General features: G+C 52.1%; 1 protein-coding gene across 1 annotated transcript in view; it reads left to right on the plus strand.

The window, feature by feature from the left end:
* The window catches only part of ACSBG1 (acyl-CoA synthetase bubblegum family member 1), a 55,707-nt gene that overhangs the window by 36,224 nt on the left and 2,986 nt on the right, over positions 1-16,497 (plus strand). The window contains exons 3-13 of the mRNA XM_021098835.1: positions 1,838-2,058; positions 2,528-2,616; positions 2,874-2,994; positions 8,615-8,695; positions 8,786-8,935; positions 9,259-9,435; positions 10,200-10,381; positions 11,930-12,160; positions 12,966-13,183; positions 14,715-14,854; positions 15,677-15,922. Coding sequence (XP_020954494.1) covers positions 1,838-2,058; positions 2,528-2,616; positions 2,874-2,994; positions 8,615-8,695; positions 8,786-8,935; positions 9,259-9,435; positions 10,200-10,381; positions 11,930-12,160; positions 12,966-13,183; positions 14,715-14,854; positions 15,677-15,922 — 1,856 coding nt within the window. The remainder of the gene's footprint in view (positions 1-1,837; positions 2,059-2,527; positions 2,617-2,873; positions 2,995-8,614; positions 8,696-8,785; positions 8,936-9,258; positions 9,436-10,199; positions 10,382-11,929; positions 12,161-12,965; positions 13,184-14,714; positions 14,855-15,676; positions 15,923-16,497) is intronic.

Below are 16,497 nucleotides of genomic sequence, written 5' to 3' on the forward strand. Positions count from 1 at the left end.
CATGTTGCTCTGGCAGAGGCGGGTGGCGGGCCTCGGTCTGGGCAGATGGTGGGTGCCACCAGTGTGGTCTTGGCCTCTGTCAATACACAACGCCGGGCACTGGGTGACCTTCTCTTTGCCCCAGGCTGCATCCCCAGGCCACCATGCCCCTGCCTCACATTCCCATCTCCTATTTGGGCCAGAATATGTCCCCTCGTCCTCCATGCTTGGCCTCCACGAAAGAATGCGCTGTCCTGTCCTAGTCCCAGGACCTTCACCTTCTTCTGCCAACCTCAGGGTCCCCACGAAACCTTAGCGTGTTGAAGGGGAAGGATACGTTCAGCCGGTGCATCTGCCTGCGGGCCTCCTATTGGTCCTACCTCGAGATGGACGGCGAAGGAGGTGGGACTCTCCATCTCAGCGAGGGTCCAGCCAGCAGGTGGCGGAGTAGCTAGTCCCTGTGGTCCCCGTTAGCACTCCCTCCCTCACTCATGGGCCACTTCTTAGAATGACCTCCCTGACCCCAAAACGTGACCTTGTGGACAAAAGGGTCTAAACCACCCATTCAAGCCTCCTTTGCAAATGATCTGGAGAACGTGGGAAAAGGAGGAAGAACAAAAATGTGCATTTATTGAGCACCAGCTATATGCCAAGGCTCTTTCATCTACACCATTTTTTGACCCTCATATCATCCCTGAGAATTAAACTCCCACCTTTCCCCTGAGAAAACAGACTCAGAGGTTAAACAGCTCACCCCACATCTCAACAACTAAATGATAAATCTCTGTTGCCACCTACCACACCCAGTCAACTTGAAGGTTCAGTGGTGCCAGGGACAGTGTCCCAAGGGTGAGCAGCAGCTTCAGACACAACTTCCCACTGTGTGACCTTGGGAAAATGACCGAGCCTCTCTGAGCTGCAGCTGCCCCATCTGTAAAACGGAGCTACCCAACCCGTGTTGGGCAGACTTGACGAGATCCCCGTGGGAGGGATTGGCAGGGGGTTTGGCACTAGGCAGGAGTGAGCAAAGAGATAATCATTTTCTGGGACTGGGAGACTTTCCAGGCTAGTGATCAGAGCCTGCTGCTCTTCCGTCTCCTCTAGCCCCCTTGGAAGGGCTGCCATATATATATATATATTTTTTTTTTTTTTTTTTTTTGTCTTTTCTATCTTTTTAGGGCAGTACCCACGGCATATGGAGGTTTCTAGGCTAGGAGTCTAATCGGAGCTGTAGCCACCGGCCTACGCCACAGCCACAGCAACTCAGGATCCAAGCCACGTCTGTGACCTACACCACACCTCAAGGCAACCCCGGATCCTTAACCCACTGATCGAGGCCAGGGATCAAACCTGCAACCTCATGGTTCCTAGTCGGATTCGTTTCTGCTGCTCCACGACGGGAACTCCTAAGGTTGCTATTTTTGAGTCTTTGACCTTCTGTCCATTTGGGTCTGTCTGCAACCCATTCTCTAGAGGCAGAGGAAGGGTAGAACCCCCCTCCAACGGGTCTGCCAGTCCTGCTCTTCTGAAGCAGCCCCAAATCCACTGCCAACTTCCCGGCCTCAGGGGCACCGAGCTGGCACAAAGGCTGCAAAAAGTCTAGGGACCTCAGCATCCCCACGGCCTCTTCCACTCCAGCTATTCCTTCTCCTCATCCTTAATGCCTTGTCCATCCTTCAAGCCTGGCTTACCTCACCCTTCAGGCAGACGCCAGCCTGCCCCAGCCCCCATAGCCCAGAGTCTAAGGCATTATCAGAAACAGAAGCCTGGGAACTCTGCCCAGAGGAGGAGCAACGGTCCTCTGGGGCCAGCCCCCAGGCTGGCATGATTCAAGCTGTGGTCTTCTCCCCCCCTGCAGAGGAGGCGCTATGGACGACTCGGGCCGATGGGCGGGTCCGCCTGCGCATAGACCCCAGCTGCCCACAGACTCCCTACACTGTGCATCGGATGTTCTACGAGGCTCTGGACAACTACGGGGACCTCAGCGCTCTGGGCTTCAAGCGCCAGGGCATGTGGGAACACATCTCCTACTCCCAGTACTACCTGCTGGCCCGCAAAGCTGCCAAAGGCTTCCTGAAGGTGAGGGGACCCCTTAAGGTGCGGCCTCTCCCCTCCCCAGCCCTGCCTGCCAGCTCTGGGCCTTCAGAGGCCTCCTTCTGACGCCCTAGCGGGCAAGCCCCTAGACAGGGTAACTGTAAAACCCATCCCGTTTATTGAGCTAATGGTACATTCTGGCCTGGTGCTAAGGGTTTGCGTTCGCTGGGCCCCGTGCCAGACTTGATACAAGCTTCTTACTTGTCATCCCATTCAAGATGGGCTGGGAAGCCTGGTGCCCTGGGCCAAGGGACGGGCTCCCCGGGAAGGGCCTAGGAGGGGCAGCAAGGGCTGCCGAGTGACCGGTCCTCCAGGGCACTCTCTGACAGGGCACCTGTGAGGGTGGTCCCTGAGGTGGGCTGGCAGGGTCCCTGGCGGTCTGAAACAGGGACTTGGTGAGAATGAGAGGCCCCTTCCTGCCGGCTGACCTGGCCTGTCTGCCTTTGGCCTGGAGCTCGGGCTGGAGCGGGCCCACAGCGTGGCCATCCTTGGCTGCAACTCCCCAGAGTGGTTCTTCTCAGCGGTGGGCACAGTGTTCGCAGGGTAAGTGGCTGGGGGGTGGGGGGGCAAAGGGGGTAGAGAGTGGAGAGAGGGTCTATGTCTCTTTCTAGAGCCCCCCCCCCACTCCCACCCCCACATCCTGTCTCTTCCCTGGGGCCTTCTCCAGACCCACCTCTGGCCTCCTCTACCTGGGGCAGCAGCCTGATGGGGACAGGGGAGTTCTCAGGAGCAGGGGAGCTGGGCCGAGGGGGTGGTCCGCAGCACCTGCCTAGACAGGAATCCTCCCGGGTGTCCTGCAGTGGCATCGTCACCGGCATCTACACGACCAGCTCCCCTGAGGCCTGCCAGTACATCGCCCATGACTGCCGCGCCAACATCATTGTGGTCGACACGCAGAAGCAGCTGGAAAAGATCCTGAAGGTTTGGGAAAAGGGGCAGTGGTCGCGGGGCTCAGAGCTTACAAAGGACTCTCCCACCCTCCCTGCCAGAGTCCCCGTCATCCTCCACGGCGACCGTCCTCACCACACGCACACAGAGGGCAAGGCAGGGCAGTGGCCACCGACCATCTGCCAGGCCTGAAAATTGAGGTCCAGAAAGTCCCAGGGGCAGACCCTATATCCCCCAGGCAGCCCACTGCCCCTGGCTTTCCCTTCAGGACAGGGGCCTCTGCCCACGGCAGGGCCGTGTGTCCTGGAGGAAAGGTTCAAGCCTGACACGTGAGCTCCCAAATCTGAGTCTCAGTGGGGAGTGGGGGTGCAGGCTGCCACCAGGTGGGAATTGGGCCAAGCCAGAGCACGTGCTGCAGGGTCTTCTAAAGACAGCAGGGGCTGTGGTGTGGGTTCGATCCTTGGTCCAGGAATTTCTGCTGGCCATAGGCCTGGCCAACACCTACCTACCTACTTACGCACATACATACATAAAATAAAGAGAGCAGGGGACAGCAGGGGCTCACACGGGCCTCTTGGAGCCGCTAGGTCTTTTCTGGAGCACTGATGCCTCCTTATTCCTTTAAAGCCCACCCCTGACTGGCTCTGTCCCCAAGTGCATGACATTGGCATGCAGTGGTCTGGGGACACCTCTGCAGCCAGAAGCCTGCAAGGCCCTTCCACGGTTCCCTGCATCTATGAAGAGGCCTCCTGGATGGACCTGTTGGCTTGGCCCTGGTTCTGGAGATACCACCTGGGCCTCTGCTCCCTACCTGTACCTAAGGGCAGGAGAAGGGGTCACCACCCTCCCAGGGCTGTGGGACCTGGATCCCCAGACAGGCCAGAATAGATACCTTCCCTCCACTCAAGTGGGGAGGTCCTTTTCTGTCTCCGCCCTTTTCCAACTCCATCTTCAGGGTCCCCTCCTCCCAAGTACCTCTATTCTATCTGATGGATAAATGCTTGAGGTTGGGAGAGGAGGTATGGGTGCTGATGACATGGCCCAGAGTGAGTCACTCTGAGAGAGAGACTGAGGCAAACCTGAGCACCCCCGTAGCACCCCCTTTCCTGCCCTCCCCCGCCCCAAACACTCAGGCCCCTCACTCAGTAGGAAGGGGACACATATTTAGAGAGTCGTACACAGCAGGGGCGTCCCAGGCACCCTGGGACTCAGTGGGGCCCTGCTTTCCTCAGGTTTGGAGGCTTCATAGATGCCAGAGGCCTCTGCCCCAGGTTCCCCCCAGGCCACCTTTGCTCAAGGCCCTGATAGCTTAAGGTTCCTTGTGATCCAAGCTGGCAGGAGCATCAGCAGCCAAGGTTAGCACTCCTCCTCAGCCTCACCCCAGGGAGCCACACACTCCTCAGCCTGGGCGCCCGAATCAGAATCCCAGAGTAGGTTGGGAGGGCCAGAGAGCTTTAAAAAGCCCCCAGTAGATTTTGTTCTGCCCAGCCTTCAGGGTGACAGCCCCCCCTGCATAGACAATGAATCTAAATACTCTCCTGCATCCCCATTTTGCCACTGAAGAAACTGAGGCCCAGACCGACTGAATCAGAAATGTCCATGCTAAATAAATTTTAAAAAGAAAAAAAAAGAAAAAAAATGCCCACCCTAGGTAACTTCCTAAAATGTATGTTATGAAAACTTTCCAGACAAACAGAAATAGAAGAATATAGTGGCCCCTCATAGAGTGATCATCCAGATTTAATAAACATCAGTTTTTTTGTCATACCCATTTCAATTTACCTATTTTGTGAAACATTTGAAGGCAAATCTCTGCCATCACAGCATTTCACCCCCGAATATTTCAATATGCACCTCTAAAACATATGACATTTTTCTTAGATAATCACAGTAGCTTTATCACCTCTAACACGTCCAAGAATCCCTTCATATCATCTAACACCCACAATGTCTTTTTACAGTCGGTTCCTTTGAATCGGGGTCTCAACCAGGCCCATGTGATGCATTTGGTGATGTCTTTTAAGAGTCTTTGAATTCAAACCAAATCCCCCATGTTCTGTTTCCTAAACCACAGACCAGCAGCATCACCTAGGAACTTAGTTTCAGAACCCACCCAGACCTACTGATTGGGCAACTCAGGGTCTGGGGCCCAGGAGACTGTTTAACACACCTCTGGGTGATTCTGACCCACACTCAAGTGTGAGACTCTCTGTGATTGACATGCTGCAGAAGCTAGGTCAGCCATCCTGAGCGGTCGTGCAGCATGTCCCTCTAACCTCTCTACATGTTAGAACACAGGACTTGATGCATTTTCGATTAAACAGTGATTGGCAGGAACACCCCATAGGTGGCGCTGTGTACTTCATATTGTACAAGAGGCATTTGCTGTCAGGTGGGACCTGTTGTAGGGATGCTGGGCTTCCTCTGTGGATGCCGGTGGCGGCCACCTGCTCGTCCACTGTGATGTTCCCCAGCAAACTTTCTCTGCTGATGATCTTTGCCTGAATTATTTTATGAGCCTTGGGAAAATGTTGGTTTTCTAACTGATCAGCTGGAATTCTTTCTTCTCCAAAGGAAGAACTTTCTCTTTTCACCTGGGGCTCTTTGCTTGCTGAAGCACCCTGTTTGCACAGAGCAGTGTGATAGACCAAATAATGGTCTATGTTGGTGACTGTTTCATGCATATTTGAAAGAATCTGCATTCTGCCGTTGTTGGGTAGAGTGTTTTCTAAACGTTAATCATGTCAGCTTGATTGACAGTGTTCTAAAGTCGTTTAAGTCATCCACATCCCTGTTGTTTTTTCTGTCTACTTGTTCTAACAAATACTGAAAAGGGGCGTATTGAAATATCCAATTATTATTATGGATTTATCTATTTGTCCTTTTGGTACTATTACTTTTTGCTTCATGTGTTTTGAAGCTCTACTATGTATATACATATTAAAACTGTTGTGTCTTCTGGATGAATAAAACCCCTTGTCATTAAGAAATTGTCCCTCTTTATCTTTGGCAACCGTTCTTATTCCAAAGCTACTTTGTCTTAAATTAACATAGCCACTCCAGGAGTTCCCATCATGGTGCAGTGGAAATGAATCCGACTAGGAATCTCGAGGTGGCAGGTTCAATCCTTGGCCTCGCTCAGTGAGTTAAGGATCCGGTGTTGCCATGAGCTGTGGTGTAGGTCGCAGATGCGGCTCCAATCTGGCATTGCTGTGGCTGTGGCGTAGGCTGGCAGCTACAACTCTGATTAGACCCCTCGCCTGGGACCCTCCATATGCCATGGGTGTGGCCCTAAAAAGCAAATATATATATATATATATATATGTGTGTGTGTGTGTATGTATATATATATCCACTCCAGATTTCTTATCAACATTTGCATAGCATAGGTTTTTGCCTCATTTCACTTTTAGCCCACTTGTGTCCTTATATTAAAAGCAAGTCTCATATATAACTCTATGTAGTTATATAAGCATATAGTTGGGTCTTTCCTTTTTATCCAGTCTGACAAAATTGTCTATAAAACTACCAGTTGGCTCTTTCCTATTTGTCCCATCTGTCCTTTGATCCTTTTCTCCTCTTTCCCGACTTATTTTGGATTGAGGTTTCTGTTTTTACTTTTGTTTTGGTTTCGAGTGTTCCATTCTTTTCATTGGCTTACTAGCTCTCCCTGTGGTGTTTGCTCTAGGGCTTACAATATGCACCTTTAATTCATCACAGTCTCTTTTCATGTAATATTATAATGTTGTATGACTTTATATATAATATAGAAATCTTAACAGTATGTTTCCATCCCCCTCCCACACTTTCTGCTATTATCATTTGTACTTAACTGCTACATAAGTTATAAACCCTGCAATGAAGTATTTTAAACAGTCAAGTATCATTCAAAGAAATTTTAAGGAGTTCCCATTATGGCTCAGAGGAAACGAATCTGACTAGCATCCGTGAGGACACAGGTTTGATCTCTGGCCTCGCTCAGTGGGCTAAGGATCTGGTGTTGCCTTGAACTGTGGTGTAGGTCACAGACGCAGCTCGGATCCAGCGTTCCTATGGCTGTGGTATAAGCCGGCAGCTACAGCTCTGATTGGACCCCTAGCATGGGAACCTCCCTATGCCATGATGCGGCCCTAAAAAGACACACACACAAAAAGAAAAAATTAAAGAAAGAAAAAAATGTCTTTTGTATTTGCCCATGTATTTGCTATATCTGGCACTGTTCATTCCTTTATGTGACCCCAAGTTTTCATCTGGTCCCTCTTCCTTCTGGCTTATGAATTTTCTCCAACATTTCTTGCAATATAGGTCTGAGGGCCACACATTCTGTCAGCTTCTCTTTTTCTGAGAACATGTTCATATTTGCCTTCACTTTTCCGAGGATATTTTCATGTGGTTGAATTCTGGCTGGACAGGATTTCTGTTTTCTTTCAGCCTTTAAAGACCCCATCCCAATGTTTTCTACATGGCATAGCTTCTGATGAGAAGTCTGTAATTTGTTATCCTTGTTCCTCTCCACATGGTGTAGCTCGTTTCTCTGGCTCCTTATAAGATTTTTTTCCTTTATCACTGGTTTTCAGCAGCTGATTATGTTAGGTCTTGATGTGGTTTATTCTTTGTGATTATTCTGCTTGGGGTTCATTGGGAGTCTTGAATTGGTGGATTTATAGTTTTGATCAGATTTGGACGTTTTTCCAGACTCTTTTTCAGATAAAAAGTAGTATTGCCTGGGACTCCAATTATATGTATGTTCATTTTCTTTCACAGGTTAGTTTTTTCCACTTTTTTCCTGTTCTCTCCATTTTGTTTTGAGACTTGTGTTTAATGAGGCCTTTTCAGGGCAGGTTTGTTTGTTTGGTTGTTTGTCTTTTCAGGGCTGCACCTGAGGCATATGGAGGTTCCCAGATTAGTGGTTGAGTCAGAGCTACAGCTGCTGGCCTACATCACAGCCACAGCAATACCAGATCCGAGCCGTGTCTGTGACCTACACCACAGCTTATGGCAATGCCGGATCCTTAACCCAATGAGCAGGCCCAGGGATTGAACCTGCATCCTCATGGATGCTAGTTGGGTTTGTTACCACTGAGCCACAACAGGAACTCTGGGTTTCCTTTAATAAGGGGTCCTTCCCTGTCTCCTGCTCATCCCACCTTTGCTGCTCTAAAGTTCTCACGATGGGACACCATGCGTGAAGGGTGGCGTGTGTCCTGCTGAGTCAAAAAAAAAAAGGTCAGAGCTAGGGACCAACAACTTTTGCCAGAAGGTGCCTGCAAGCTAATACCTGGAGAGGGGCTCTTCTCAAGAGGTGACTTTTTCTTGTCTTTTGTCTTTTTTTTTTTGTTGTTGTTGTTGTTGTTGTTGCTATTTCTTGGGCCACTCCCGCGGCATATGGAGGTTCCCAGGCCAGGGGTCAAATCAGAGCTGTAGCCACCGGCCTACACCAGAGCCACAGCAATGCGGGATCCGAGCCGTGTCTGCAACCTACACCACAGCTCATGGCAACGCCGGATCCTTAACCCACTGAGCAAGTGCAGGGACCGAACCCGCAACCTCATGGTTCCTAGTCGGATTCGTTAACCACTGCGCCACGACAGGAACTCCCGAGAGGTGACTTTTTCTTAATGAAACCCCATTTCTTTTTTTTTTATCAACACAGATCTGGAAAAACCTGCCACATCTGAAGGCAGTAGTGACATACCGAGAACATCCTCTAAAGAAAATGGCCAGTGTGTACACGGTATGGGCAGAGGTGCCCCAGGGGCAGCTGGGGCCTGTGTGAGTCTGCCCAGCTCACCTGTGCTGCCCGTGCTCTCCCACTTGGCTGCAGATGGAGGAATTCATGGAACTGGGGAATGCAGTGCCCGAGGAGGCCCTGGACACCATCATTGATGCCCAGCAGCCTAACCAGTGCTGCGTGCTGGTCTACACATCGGGCACCACTGGGAACCCCAAGGGCGTGATGCTGAGTCAAGACAATGTAGGCCAGATGCCCAGATGGCTGGGGATGGGCTGCGTGTGGGTCTGGGCAATGGCCCTGCCCCAGTAGGAGCCCCTGGGAGCTGGGACAAGTGACACAGCACCACTTGTCTGTGGTCCAGACTGAGCCCAGCAAAGTGGAGGGTGCAGGGAGAGGAGCGGGAGGCCAGTCCCAGGGGGTTTCCTGCAGCGATACCCAGGAGGGAGAACAACCTCGAGGGTGTTCAAAAAACACAGCAAAGAAGTAGCCCAAGCCCTCGGGGTGGCCACAGAGGTGAGCACTTCCAGGGCTGGCTCAAAGATACCAGCCAGCCTGTCCTTCAGATCACATGGACAGCACGTTTCGGCAGCCAGGCCGGTGACATCCAACCCGCAGAGGTCCAGCAGGAGGTGGTGGTCAGCTACCTGCCCCTCAGCCACATTGCTGCCCAGATCTACGACTTATGGACGGGCATCCAGTGGGGAGCCCAGGTCTGCTTTGCCGAGCCGGATGCCCTAAAGGTCAGCCTGCCTCCCTGCCCATGCAGGTATCCGAGTGTGTGTGTGAGGACCTGCCTGAGCGTGTCCTCGTGTCTGTGGGCCCTGCATGTGTGTTCGTAGGCATGCCGGTTCCCTTGGCATTTACCGGTCAAAATCGTCTCAGCTGCAGCTGGCACGGCCTGCCTCAGGCAACCAAACAAGAAGGCAAACTGGTGATACCACACAAAGGAACGTCAGAGTGGTTCCTTGGGTCCGCGATGACGTCAAGGACGGGCCATCCTCATAGTGAGACAGAGGATGGTCACAAGTGGCCACAGCCCTGCATCCCAGTCCCATAAACTATACCTGTGCTTTGGATCCTTCTTTTAACTACAAGGAGGATGTCCCAGAAGCCCACTCGCAGGCTGCCCTTACCCCGCGTTGACCCAAATGCTGTCTCATGTCCATTCCTGCTTAGAGGAGTGGGATTACCATGTGTGAGTTAGACCTATGAAAAGTCCCTGCCCCCAGGCCTGGGAGGGGCCTGAGGTACTTCTGAAGCATCTGGCCACCCTGGTACCTGAGCAGCATCAGGGTTCTGTGGGCACAGAAGAGCAGCGAGGGCGTGGCTGCTGAGTTGTGGCCAAAAGTACATGGCATGAGGTGTGCGCGATGTGTGTGTGCCCCTGTGGGAACATCTGTGTGCAGCACGCCTGCAGTGTGTGCACGCTGACTCTGGTGACAGGGGCCTCCTGGCTCCCGGCTGGCCCTGAACCTCAGGCCTGTCTCTCACTGGCGGCACACAGGGGAGCCTGGTGAACACACTTCGGGAGGTGGAGCCCACATCCCACATGGGGGTGCCTCGGGTGTGGGAGAAAATCATGGAGCGGATCCAGGAGGTGGCTGCTCAGTCTGGCTTCATCCGGCGCAAGATGCTGCTGTGGGCCATGTCGGTGACCTTGGAGCAGAACCTCACCTGCCCGAGCAGGTACAGAGGGTTGGGGGTCAGCAGGCTTAGGAGGCAGCAGGGCAGGGCCGAAACCCCAGGACACAGACTAGGGTCTGATAGCCCAGACTTGTCCAGACCCCTGTGCAGAGGCCCCATCAATGGCTGGGCCTGAGCCCCAACTTCTCCCCAGACTGCCCAGGAGAGAATGCCCCCGTCTGTGGGTTCTCACTGCAAGGACTGACTTGCTCCCTCTGGGGTGGCCTTTGCCTTCCTAGGAGCAGCCCCTGACTGACTCCTGGGGAGTCTCCAGACCTCAGTAGGTGGCTAGAGAGGGGACCACAGTGCTGGAGGCTTTTCTGGCTTTCCCAGCATCCCAAGTGACCACTCAGCTCTTGCCCACAGCCTTTCGATTGCTTTTAAATTCCCACCCAGGGCTGTGGGAGGGTGAATGGATAAATCCGGCCTGTTCCAATTTAGAAATGTTTTCCATGTCTAGTGAATCTGTGAAACTGTATCATGTCTCATAAGCTGTGTACTCATGTCTGTATACCAGGGCCTCATTTGCACAGACATGAAAAGTGAATATGCCTGAATGACCCATTCAAGGGCTTCACATGAGATCAGACATGTTTGTACATGCATGTCCATGCATGTATATACTTCATGTCTTTCCGTGTGTGTATTATTATTATTATTATTATTGTCTTTTTGCCATTTCTTGGGCTGCTCTGGCGGCATATGGAGGTTCCCAGGCTAGGGGTCTAATCGGAGCTGCACCCGCCAGCCTACGCAAGAGCCACAGCAACACCAGATCTGAGCCATGTCTGCGACCTACACCACAGCTCACAGCAATGCCGGATCCTTAACCCACTGAGCAAGGCCAGGGATCAAACCCGCAACCTCATGGTTCCTAGTCAGGTTTGTTAACCTCTGCGCCACGACAGAAACTCCCACCGTGTGTGTATTATTGTACGTGCAAATTTGCATGTACCTGTGTTGTTGTCTGTGGTATCTAAACACAGCTGCATCTGTTTTTCTGACTTCCTGGCTCAAGATGTATTTGCACACAATGACATGTTGGATCTGGCATTGCTTGCAGCTGTGGCATAGGTCTCAGTCATAGCTCGGATTCAATCCCTGGCCCTGAACTTCCATATGCTGCAGATGTGGCCATAAAATTAAACTTAAGAGTTGTGGTTGTGGCTCAGCGGGTTAAGAACCCAGCATAGTATCCATGAGGATGTAGGTTTGATCCCAGGCCTTGCTCAGTGGATTAAGGATCCGGTGTTGCCCTGAGTTGTGGTGTAGGTGGCCAACATGCCTCGGATCCCAGGTTGCTGTGCCTGTGGCGTAGGCCGGCAGTTACAACTCCAATTCAAAGGTTGATGTCAGAGAGTGTTTTGCGTGTGTTCTCTTCTAAGAGTTTTATGATGTCTTATGTTTAAGCTTTTAAGCCATTCTGAGTTATTTTTGTGCATGGTGTGAGTGAAGACCCACACTTTTAATGAGAGAGAGTGTGTGTGTGTGTCTGTGTCTGTGTGTCTGTGTCTGTGTGTGGTCTGTGAGCCATTCTCCCTCTCCCACCAGTGATCTCAAGCCCTTCACCACCCGACTAGCAGATTACCTGGTTCTAGCCAAGGTCCGCCAGGCACTGGGCTTTGCCAAGTGTCAGAAAAACTTCTATGGAGCTGCTCCCATGACTGCAGAGACACAGCACTTCTTCCTGGGCCTCAACATCCGCTTGTATGCAGGCTACGGCCTCAGTGAGACCTCAGGCCCCCACTTCATGTCCAGCCCTAACAACTACCGGCTCTACAGGTACAGCCCAGGTTTCGGCACATGTGCCAGCCCACACGTCCTTGCTGACCCCATTGGTGTCCACCTGCTGACTAGGTCCCTGCGTCTGGGCCACTGGACTGTGGATCCCTGAGTGCCAGTAGTTCTATCTTGGGCCAAGTCCCTTGGCCTGGCCTGAGCCTCATGGGCGTGGTCTCTGCGGCAGTGGCACATGGGTCCGTGGAGGCAAACAACCTTGCATGGAGTTCCCTGGTGGCCTAGCAGTTAGGGATCCTGTGTGGTCACTGTTGTGGCATGCGTTAGATTCCTGAACCAGAAAATTTGCATGCAATGGGTGAGGCTGAACAAAACAGCTTTGCAGCCCCAGGGTCTCCTGAGCTCCCTCCAATAGGGTAGGGTGTGTGAGAGGGTGTCCCAGCATTGCGAATGGCCCAGGCTCCATCTAGGTGGGAGCTGGGGGGACTGGGCCTGGGCCCGTCCTCGGGGTGGGGGGGGGCGGGGGGGCGGGGGGATGTCAGTCCTGGGGAGTGAGTTGAAGGAGAATGTGTTGTGCTCTAACACCTCCCCTCCCTGCCTGCCCATCACAGTGCTTGAAGTGGTCCCATTAGGATTTCGCCTGTGCATTCCTTTATTCACCTAAAAACCTTTAGCTGGCCCTGCCTCTCAGCTCTGAGTACTATTAAATTGCAAACATCCTGGGAGGGGACATTCCAGCCCTCAGGGAAGACTGAGAGTTTGGAGGCCCCAAGGCTCCCAATGGGGGCTGATCCCGGGCTTGGAGGAGCTGGCTCCCTCTGACCGTGCCTCCCGGCCCCTCCGCCCCCAGCTCCGGCAAGGTGGTGCCAGGCTGCCGGGTGAAGCTGGTGAATGAGGACGCAGAGGGCACAGGGGAGATCTGCCTGTGGGGCCGCACCATCTTCATGGGCTACCTGAACATGGAGGACAAGACGCGTGAGGCCATCGACAAGGACGGCTGGCTGCACACAGGCGACGTGGGCCGCCTGGATGCCGACGGCTTCCTCTACATCACTGGGCGTCTCAAAGGTGAACGCCGCAGGCTGGGTTCCAGACTGTGGTGGGACATGGGAGAATTCTACTGTTTATACCCACTCCAAGTATTGAGCCCTTATTAAGTGGCATGTGCCTTAAATGACATCATTTCACTTACTAGTATCTCCCATGGGAATGACCTTGACTTACTAATGAGGATAACCAGAGAGATTAAGTAACTTGCCTAAAGTCACCCAGTTGGTAAAGGACAGAGCTGGAATTCAAACTCCCTAGGTAAACAAGGCAAGTCTTTCCAGAAAATTCAAGTTCTTGGAGAATAGACTTGTGGTTGCCGAGGGGGAGGGAGTGGGATGGATTGGGAGTTTAGGATTAATAGATGCAAACTATTGCTTTTGGAATGGATTAGCAATGAGATCCTGCTCTGTAGCACTGAGAACTACGATGGAGCATGATAATGGGAGAAAAAAGAATGTATACATGTATGTGTAACTGGGTCACCATGCTATACAGTAGAAAAAAAAATTGTTTTAGGGAAATAACTAAAAAAAATAAAAAGAAAAGAAATAAAACGTAACCTAAAAAAAAAAAAAGAAAATTCAAGTCAATAAACATCATGTCTTTTTAGATCCAAACATGGATATGATGTAGAATAGAACAGAAATTGGACATAAAATTTTATTTTATTTTTTTTTTCTTTTTTTTTTTTTTTTTTTTTGGCTTTTTGCTATTTCTTTGGGCTGCTCCTGCAGCATATGGAGACTCCCAGGCTAGGGGTCTAATCAGAACTGCAGCCACTGGCCAACGCCAGAGCCACAGCAACGCAGGATCCGAGCCGCGTCTGCAACCTACACCACAGCTCACGGCAACGCCGGATCCTTAACCCACTGAGCAAGGGCAGGGACCGAACCCGCAACCTCATGGTTCCTAGTCAGATTCGTTAATTACTGCGCCACGACGGGAACTCCATTTTTTTTTCTTTTTTTTTTTTTAGGGCCACACCCTCAGCATATGGAGTTCCCAGGCTAGGGGTCGAATCTGAGCTGCAGCTGCCACCCTATGCTACAGGCATAGCATTTCGTGATCTGAGCTGTGTTTGTGACCTACACCACAGCTCACGGCAACGCCGGATCCTTAACCCACTGAGCAGGGCCAGGGATGGAACCTGTGTCCTCATGGAAGCTAGTCAGATTCGTTTCCACTGAGCCACAGCGGAAACTCCTGTACATAAAATTTTAAAGGAAACCTGAGACTTCAAAGAAATTCCCATGAACAGCTTGGTTCTCCCAGGGAAGTAAGTTGGGGATGCCTCCTTGAAAGAGGTGCTTCCCTTACTTTGCCAAGTGGATACATTGCCAGCAGCATCATGTAGAAATATCATGTCCCAGTTTCCCAGGGGAAACCGAAGCGGAGCGTGTGGATAAACCTCTTTCTGGATATCACGCAGGCAGGTGTGTGATCGAGCCTGCAACCTGCTGGCCACAGAGGGTCGGCTCTCAGGGCAGAGTCTGGGTGCACTTGGCCTGAGCCCCTAGACTAAAGCTTGGGCTGGGCCTTGACTCTGCAGAATTGATCATCACAGCTGGTGGAGAGAACGTGCCCCCTGTGCCCATAGAGGAGGCTGTGAAGATGGAGCTGCCCATCATCAGCAACGCCATGCTGATCGGGGACCAGAGGAAGTTCCTGTCCATGCTGCTTACCTTGAAGGTGTGTCTGGGGGTCTGGCTTTGGAGGAACAGCTGGTAGGTGGTCTGCGGGTCTGGCCCAGCAGAAGCCAGGTTCAGCCAGGAGGCGTCTGGCTCTTGCTACTCTATTCTGGAGTAACAAGTCAGTGCTGCCTGCACGAAAGAGTAGCTGTAGCACATGGAAATCCCTTCTGCCCCAGATGGTATGATTAATCATGTGCTGCTGTGATGATTCCTTTTTTTTTTTTTTGCTTTTTTAGGGCTATACATGCAGCATATGGGAACTTCCATAGCCTGGGTCAAATCAAGTTATAGAGCTGCCTGCCACAGCCACAGCAGCTCGGGATCTGAGCCATGTCTGCGACCCACACCACAGCTCACGGCAGCACCAGATCCTTAACCCACAGAGTGAGGCCAGGCATCAAACCTGCATCCTCATGGATACTAGTCGGATTCATTTCCACTGCACCCAACGGGAACTCCTGCCGTGCTGATCGTTTATGTATCCCAGGGCAGTCCTTTTGACAAAGTGCTACAGCCCTTGGCCCTCTCAGCAGATCCCAGTCTGGTATCTGGTCTGATACTGGGATACTAGATGGGCCAGAGATGGGTCCCTGTCTTATGTTTTCACTGGCTGAGGTCGTCTAAACCTCGGGTCTGCATTCCTTCCACCCCACCACAGGGCTCACCACAGTCAGAGTAGCTACCTACTCCTCGAACCATTTCTTTGAAACAGAGCTCCCAGTGAGCCACGTCCTTGATGATCAGCACTAATACCTCCTCCTAGACCAGGGCACTTACCTTGTGGAACAAGGCTTGTCCTGACCTATCTCTGGCTTTTCAGTGCACTCTGGACCCCGACACCTCTGACCCCACCGATAACCTGACCGAACAAGCGGTAGAGTTTTGCCAGAGGGTGGGCAGCAAAGCCACCACCGTGTCTGAGGTCGTGGGGAAGAAGGATGAGGCCGTGTATCAGGCCATCGAAGAGGGGATCCAGAGGGTCAACATGCACGCAGCTGCCCGGCCCTACCACATCCAGAAGTGGGCCATTCTTGAGAGGACTTCTCCATTTCGGGTGGAGAGCTGGGTAAGTGTTTTCTTGACACTGTTGCAAGGGCTGCGAGGGAGGGCGGGGACCCTGGCAGAGCCTGGGAGATGCCCACTAGGGAGCAGCCGCGGCAGCCAGGTCCCTGACAGCCTTTGGGTGACACCCACCTTCTCCCTGTGGGAGGACGTGATTACGCAGTGCCTGGGTTTGTGGTTGGGCAGAGCCTTTGCAAGAGGGGCTGGAACTCATTCATGTGGACCTACAACTTTTAACTTTGCTTTGATGAAGGAAGTAGTCTCCTCGAAATCCTAACACCACCAGGTTGACACCAAGGCCCTGTTAGTGTCTGGGCTGGAGTCACCTGGCTCTAGGGAGTGAGACCACCATCAGCTTTTGTGAAGTCAGCTCACCCAAAAGGTAAAGGGATGAAACCCTTCTGGACTGTGGTCCATGGAACCAGAAAAGACCTCTCGTGTGGCCTCAGTTGGATGGATGAAGTCACTCTTGGCTGTGGCATCGTGGGGTGTTCATGGCCCAGGGTGGGAAGCCAGAAATACCTTCTTCAGTGAGATTCCCTCCAACCCACCAAGGCTGACCCCAGAAGCAACTGTCCA

This window comes from Sus scrofa, chromosome 7 (assembly GCF_000003025.6).
Source record: "Sus scrofa isolate TJ Tabasco breed Duroc chromosome 7, Sscrofa11.1, whole genome shotgun sequence".
Taxonomy (NCBI): domain Eukaryota; kingdom Metazoa; phylum Chordata; class Mammalia; order Artiodactyla; family Suidae; genus Sus; species Sus scrofa.